This window comes from Rosa rugosa, chromosome 1 (assembly GCF_958449725.1).
Source record: "Rosa rugosa chromosome 1, drRosRugo1.1, whole genome shotgun sequence".
NCBI lineage: Eukaryota > Viridiplantae > Streptophyta > Magnoliopsida > Rosales > Rosaceae > Rosa > Rosa rugosa.
In genome coordinates, this window is record NC_084820.1 from 60,381,301 (window position 1) to 60,389,338 (window position 8,038).

At 46.0% G+C, this 8,038-nt stretch overlaps 1 protein-coding gene across 1 annotated transcript; it reads right to left on the reverse strand.

Moving 5' to 3' along the window:
• Positions 1 to 5,220: 5,220 nt before the first annotated feature.
• LOC133731974 (uncharacterized) lies at positions 5,221 to 6,232 on the reverse strand. The gene is made up of 2 exons (XM_062159428.1): positions 5,933 to 6,232; positions 5,221 to 5,811 (listed from the first exon to the last, which is right to left on the reverse strand). Exons 1-2 carry the CDS (start codon positions 6,230 to 6,232, stop codon positions 5,221 to 5,223), a joined length of 891 nt encoding a protein of 296 aa, XP_062015412.1.
• Between the last annotated feature and the right edge of the window lie 1,806 nt (positions 6,233 to 8,038).

Consider the following 8,038-nt stretch of genomic DNA (forward strand, 5'->3'; position numbering starts at 1 on the left):
GTGACGTCACCGGAGAAGCTGAGCAGTGGCTCGTGATCCTGGAGTAGTTTCTTGTTCCGCTTGAGGTTGTTGTAACAGCCGTTGAAGATGACATTTACAGCGGACCCACTGTCCACCAAGATTCTCCCCACCGAGAATTTGCCAAGAATGGCGTCGACCAAGAATGGGTCGTCATGGGGTAAATTGACTCCGCGCTCCTCCTCCTCTGAGAAAGTGATAGGTTCCCAACCTGACCTTGGGAGTTTGGCGGATCTCTCGTAGCGGATGTTGCAGACCTCCTTTGGGTGATTAGCGCGTGCATAGCGCTTTCTGGCCCGGTGAGACATGCTGGTGATTGGAGCGCCGCCATCGATGGTGTTGATGCGGCCCAAGGTCTCAACGTTGGCAATTACTGGTGGTGGTTGGCGTACCTTGAACTGCTCCAACTTGCCGTCGCGGTACAGAGTCTCGATGGCCGTTTTGAGGGCATTGCAGCTGTTGGTATTGTGGCCGCTGTCCTCGTGGTACTTGCACCACTTGCCGGTGTTCCTGGGCTTGCCCGTCCTTGGGTACTTTGGAGGGGTGGCGGGGGGATCTGATCCTTGCACTGATTGTAGATGTCCTCATATGAGGCCGTGAGGACTGTGAACACTGCATACCACTGTGAGGACTCCGCCTGCTTGTTGCGGTTATCCCCGTGGGTTGGGCGGTTGCCCTTGTTGTAATGCTGGTCCTTCTGCCGCTTGCTCTGGTGGTGGCCCTGCTGCCACTCCCTCTTCTTGTCGGGTGGCGGTGTTGAAGGGGGTCTTGTTAGCGGTTTCCTGATGACTGGGGGATGGCTGTGATGATTTTGTTGGAGTTGCTGGTGGCGGTGGGGTTTCTCCATACGTAATGAATTCCGCCTGGGCGTGGATGACCGCCTCACTCATGATGTGGTCGTATGCCGCATTTGGGTGATTGTAGTTGAGGTGATAGAGGAATGGCCCCTTGAGAAGTCCCTTCCTGAAGGCTGCCGATGCCATTGTTTTGTCTAGGTCGCGGCACTGAGATGCTGCCGCCCGCCACCTTGTGACGAAGGCCTTCAGTGATTCGTCCTCCCCCTGCTTGACGCTGAACAGTTGACTTGTGTTGTGGTGCCCGGGGGACAATAGGATGAACCGGGAGAGGAAGGCGTGTGATAGTGCATGGAATGAGTTGACAGACCCCGGCGGACACTCAAAGAACCAGTTCATTGCCTCGCCATCCAACGTCTCGCTGAACAAGTGACACAAGGTGGCGTCATCGAATCCCTTATTGTTGGTGACTTTCTTGAAGGTGTCCATGTGGACAAAGGGATCAGACATTCCGCCGCAATGCGCCATCTTTGGGGTTTTTGCAGACGCTGGTCTGATAGCTTGCAGAATCTCAGCGGTGAATGGCCCAGGTCTGGAAGCGAAAAGTGGATTCTGGGTTAGCGCTGGGGCGCCCGACTCCGCCCGGGTCAACCTTTGCTCCAGTTGGTGCATCCTTTCCAATATCTGGGCGGTTGCATCACCGGCGGTGTCAGCCCGGGTACTCCGCTGGACCTGCCTGCGCCTTGGCGCAGGCGGATTGCCCTCAGTTCTTGTCCTAGCCTCTGAACGGTTGGTATGCGGCAATGATTCCGCCTCCTGCTCAATCATTAGTTGGGGGATGGGTGGTGGTCCCATTCCCAACAATTCAGGTGGGTTCAGCGGTACCTGCATCTGTATGACTGGCCCTGGTACCAACGTGCCAGTGCCGGGTCGACTCCGCCTGGTGCTGCGTGACTGCTCGCTCTGTGCTGGGCGGGCGGTGGGCTCCAGAGTCCTCTTTAGCTCTTCAAAACGTGCCAAGAGCGTAGCCACCTGTCTTTGGGCCTCAGCCTTCTCCTTACGCTCCTCCTCACGCTCTCTGTTTGCCTTATGAAGATCCGCCAGTGCTATCTCGTACATAGTGACGAGATCTTGGCCCGGCGGGCGGCTGCTGCTTGGGTTTGCCTCGCCGCCGGGGTTGGGCGGGGTTGTAAATAGTGCGCGGTTAACGCCTATCGTTGGGTCGGAGGGTTGGGGGATGGTGGACTGGTCCGCCTGTTCCTCAGCGTTCCCTCCGCTACCGTTAGTCATGGTGGATGTGGTGGGATGGCCTTTTGTTCAAGGATTCCCACAGACGGCGCCAATGTTAATGTCTAAAAGTTCGGCGGTAGCTGAACCTTTGTTAACGCTAATCCGGTGGGCGGATTGATACTTGTATTACTCTCAAAGCTTCCGCTACCTGTCAAGTAAAATACAGAGGGCGTCAGAGGGAGACCGCGCCGGGCGGTCTTCAACTCTCCGATGCCTAAGTTAGTCAATGTATTTATGTTGACAAAGTAACAGTAGGTAAGTATTGAATGCGTAATTAATGAGGAGAGAGGAGAGAACCTTTTATAGGTGAGGAAGAGGTTGATCTTCTCTTTGTTTTCGATGTGGGACTGATGTGCTTCAGCCCCCAGCTCTGGGAGCTTCTGATGCTACTTTGGCGCGGCGCGTGGCGGCGCGTCGGCGGTGATCTGGGGTTGATCCGACGTTGAGGTTGTAGCCCGCCTGGCGGTGTGTTTGCATGTCATTCCTTTGGTTGGAATTAGTACATTTGGCGGTACAATGAGCGTGGCCCATTATAGCTAATTATGCTTGCAAATGTACATATATGTACACGTAGTCACTCAATTCGTTTGGTAACTCCAATCAAATATGACCAGGGAAGTAGAGAGATATGTCAGTGGAGCGAGGCTCTCTTAAGTACCACTAATCTCAATTACTTTCCTAGACATCATACTTCATTGGATGCGCCACATGAGAAAGAGTTAATACAATTGTCATTTATTGACTAAGGCATATTGCCATTACATAATTCTTGGAAAATAAAAAGGACTATTCTAATCAAAGTCTGCGGCATCCTTGTGCACTTCATTTCCAGCTTTGAAGTCCTCTATGGTGAGATTGACATGTTCACCATCTTCTTCTTCTGCAAGGTAAACTTCTTGCTCCCTCAGGTCTCTATATTCCTTGTAGCGTGCAGCTAGTTGGGCGCTTTCCTTGCATTGCTTGAACCAATGCTCACTTGATCCACTCGATGACACATGTCATTGTGGTTGCCTCCCTTCAATTGAGGTGCACGTTGTGGACGCTCCCTAGGAGGGTTGGCGCCACCACCACGGACGATGTTGCCATGCCCACCTCTCCCACGTGTGGCGTTTCCACCACGAGTACCCGCACCAAACTTGCGGTTTCCTTCCTTGTTAGGGCGGTTATATGGACTCATTCGTCCCTCATGTCCCTTATTCTTAGGGTTCCTCTCCTTGCGCCCTCCTTTGGGTGCATTATAATTCGCCTCATAAACGCTCTTAGTTCCAATGGGTCTTGAATTATAATTCTTCACGAGTATGTTATCATGTTTCTCAGCTACAAACATAACATTGATAAGCTGATGAAACCTCGTGATCCGTCCAGTATTGACTTCGGTATGATATTACTTTGAGACCAAAATTGCTGAAACGGGGAAGGTGGAGAGAGTTTTCTCAATTAGCTCTTGCTCTGTGATGGGTTGTCCACAAAATCTCCACATGGATTGTAGACGAAGAGCTTCTAAATTATATTCAGCAACGGACTTGAAGTCAGCGAACCGCAGATTGTTCCATTGAACCTTCAAGTCAGGGAGGAGGGAATCTTGGACATTGCCAAAGCGCTCTTCTAGCGCTACCCATAGCTCTCTTGCATCTTTGATCGACATGTACTCCAATCTGAGTGATTTGTCCATATGACGTCGCATCAAGATAGCTGCTTGAGCATGCTTTGTAGGTGTTCGTACGAACACGAGATCCGGGTTAGGTGCCTGGATTATGGGTAATATCCCCTTTCAAGTGAGGTGGTTCTCAACATCGGTTACCCAGCTATGGTAATCCGAGCCTGTTGAGTCAAGCATGGGAAAGTCGAGTCTTGGTTCATTCGACATCCTGAAAATAAGAAGAGAAGATATATTAGTTTCGGAGCTAAACTTCCACGAAAACTAAAATAATAAGATTTCCGAGCTATGCTACCAAGAAATCAATTTCCAAGAATATTTGGATTAGACCAAACAATGATGTTTAATATGGTCACAATTTGATGCTTGCGGACGCTCTTAGTCCGAATATTATGAACACTCTTAGTTCTTTGATTACGAACACTCTTAGTTCGAATATTATGAACACTCTTAGTTCATTGATTACGAACGCTCTTAGTTCGTTTAGCGTGAATCCCCACAATTTCGCTTATTAAATAATCAAACCCACGTTATAGTTTGCAAAATCCCGAAAAATAAAGAAATTTAAAAGACAAGAAAGCAGGAACTTTAATTTTAAAAAGCTTACTTGTTGATTCAGGGCTTGAGAACACGCGTGTGTTGGAGCAGGCGTGTTAGGGCAGCAGCAGCAACAACAATTGGCAGCAACAGTAGGTGCGCGGGGCAACAGTAGGTTCAGCGCAGGGCAGCAGCAGGCTCAACGCGGGGAGCAGTGAACGCAGGGGCGCGCGCGCGGAGCAGGTAGCAGTCTTGCGAGGGGTAGGCAAGCTGGGCAGGGTTGCAGCGCGAGGTAGGCTGGCGGGCTGGTGCGCGGGTTGCGGTAGGCTGGCAGATGCTAGCATGTGCTAGCTGTGTGCGTTGGCTGCAGGGGCAGCAGGTGTGCTGCAGGGGCTGGGCGCGCACACGGGGTAGCAGGCGGCAGTGGGGAGGCTAGCTCGTGCTAGGGCTTGCGGCAGTTTTGGTGAGGAGAGTTAGGCCATCTCCAACCCAAAGGGCTAAAAATGGCCCTGGGGCTAAATTTTAGCCATAAATTCTGTACTATTCATTGATCTGACATCAACCGTCTCCAACCCGTCAAGGCTAAATTATAGCCCTAAAATATATTTTAACATTTTGGATTGGTTATATATATATATATATCTGTGTGTGTGTGAGCTTATTTTTTAAAGTCAATTGACTTATAGTAATTGAAATAATTTATATGATAAAAATTATTTTTTCGGTTGTATTTTTTTTTAAAGATAATTAAAAATATTTTTAGCTAATTTTGAAATGAAATAAATCTGGAATCATATTTTTAATATTTATTTTATTCATGACAAAGTAAGCAAAGATAAAAGTTACAAGCAAAATTTATTCATAATAAATAAAAGTTACAAGGAAATTTTAATAGATTATAACAATTTATTTGGGCAACATTAATTACTCATCCGAGTCATTGAATGGCATTTCCGGGCGGTACTCATTCGACGTCGAACCGGATGACGGAAACAACTCACGGAACCGAATTTTCTCCATTATCTCCCTTTTCTTTCCGTCATAATACTCTTTACTCAAAGGAGTAAAATTGATGGTTTGCATTGCTAAAATAGCTTCTTCCCTATCACGTTCTCTTCTCTCTTCCTTGAGTTGATCTCTTCTTGCTCTTTCCTCCTTTGATTTCTGGAGATCTTCTCTTAGTTGATTTAGGTGTGCCACCATTTCTTCTCCAATGTTACTTTCGGCTTCTTTTCTCTTGGCAAGTCTTCTTCTTGCTGCATTTCGCCCAATTGGCCTAGGATTTTCAGTTGGAGAAGTTGTTGGTGGAGAATGGGTGGAACTTGTGATGATAGGTTCAACATCATCATCTAATTTGAATGAAGAATTTTGTTGTGATGTTGGTGTGTTGTAAATAACTTGTGGTGTATCTTCAAAAGTCGCCCAATTACATTCTTTGGCCAATTTGTAACAATTGAGAAAATTAATTTTTTTTCCTCTATTGTCGTCCCGAAAAAACTCTTCGGCTTGGCGTTTCTATAAAATGTATGTTGTAAATTATGAGCACAATTAAATATAATCTACATAACAATATGATACAAAATTTAAAAAATCACATTGTATTTTAAAATAAATTTTTCTTTGAAAAAATACTCACTTGATCTTCAAGATTGCCTCCACTTTGGTTCCTCCTCTCGGCACGTTTGATGCAAGAGTGACATTTGTTCATTTGAGGACAAATGTGTTTTTGCCACCGAGATTTGCAACTCTCCCACGTCCTTTGTACCAAAATAGTATTTTGGATCTCCATGAATTTTTGTTGGACTTGGACCCAAAGACCATCTTCAGTTTGACTTGTACCATTGACGGAACTTTGGGATACTTTCACGAAAGCAACGGTGAGTGCTTCATCTTCCAACGGTGACCAATTCACACTTCTTTTCGACGAACTAGCCATTTTCGATAAAAGTAAAATAAATGAGAGATTAAGAATAGGGAGAAAATAAAAGATTTAGAATAGAAAGATATATATGAGGAAGTAGAAGGAAGATGTGAAAAAGAATGTTGAAGGATCATATGTATTTATAGTGTAAAAGTTAAAAAAAAAAAAAAAAAAAAATTTCAAACCAACGGCTAAAAAAAAATCTAACCAACGGCTAGCTGACGTCAGCAACTAGCCGTTGCTGACGTCATGCTCCCGTCAGCATCACCTGCAGCCCGTGGGTCACCACCAAGCTGATCCATTTTTTTAAAGGGGCAAAAGGCTACCCAAAGTGCTATATTTAGCACTACAACCTCACCTTTGGCCCTAAATTTTGGCATTTTGGCCCTTAGTCTCATGGGTTGGAGAAGGCCTTAGGGTTTTGTTTTTTTCTTTTTAGGGCTAGGGTTAGGGCTCGTGCTGATAACATGTTGTAGTAAATTGAAATTGCAGAGAGAATTGATGGGAGAATTGTAGTATTATTATTGATAATAGGAGCCCTATATATAGGGATTTACAGAGTACACAAAAGGTAATGTCTTCCAAGAAGAGAACCGCACTGGTGTTTGTAACCCTTCCCCCAAGAAATTTAAAACCATCTTGGGTGGTAAGATTCCTACCCTGCAGGCTGATGCATTGGGATTGATCGAAGATGATAATGATGTTGCTTTGGTCACTCTGAAGAAGAAGACTGGCAGGCCTCTTGGCAATAAGAATAAGAACCAGCGTTCTAACAAGAGGACTAGTGGCGGTTCTCTGAAGCTCACCTATCCTGCAACTACTGGTTCTACTCCTAGCCCAGCGACAAGGGTAAAGGAAAACTTTGATTTTATGTTTTTCCTTGCCTAATTCTAGAAGTCGAGTCTTCTACTACTTTCATCTTAGTTATCTAGTAGTACACCAATTGAGGTCTCTAGGCGACTAGGTTACTGCTTCATGAGAAGTTGGTAGGAAGGGTTTTGTTTCTTGTTGTTAGGCTCAATAAGTGAGTGAATGTGTTACCAATGAGGGTACCTGTCTTTTGTTAGTTAGCTTATACCATTTAGAGAAAAATTCAGTCACCATCCCCAAACTATGCTGCCAAGGCCAATTTGATACCCGAACTCTCAAAAGTATCAATGTGATACCCAAAGACATATTTTGACATCAACGTGATACTTCCGTCCAAAATTTGTGACGGTTCCGTTAAAAATGATCACGTGTCATACATGTGACTAGATTTTTAAGGACAAAGTTGTACTTTTACACCAATTTTGTTATATATATATATATATATATTAAAAAAAAAGTATGCTTTTCATCTTCAACTTACACCATACAACAAAAACCGAAGAACCCCAAAATTTCAACTCTCTCTCTCTCAAAATTAAACTGATTTCATTCTCAAATCGGAAACCAAAATCAACCATGGCAAGTTCTGTCAGCAGCTTCGAAGATTTTGAATTCTTGCAATTCGAAGACTCCGATCAAGACTCTTTCTAGGAATTCATCGATCTCTCCGACCCGACTCCGACAACAACCTCCCCACCCCAACTCCGACGCCGAACCACCACAAAACTCCGACCTCATTGGGCCCAACAGTTCATTCAAATCCCCAATCGCTTCGCCCGTCAACGACCCGATCCGAGCCCACACCCGCCGTTGTCAGACCCCTCTCGTTCACCTTCTCAATCTGCCTTTCCAGAGCCCTCTCAATTTTGATGACCGCCGTGGCCATGATGATGATGACGTCGGCGGTGACGAGGAGGAGGGTACGGCCTTGATGACTAGCTGGTGCCGTGG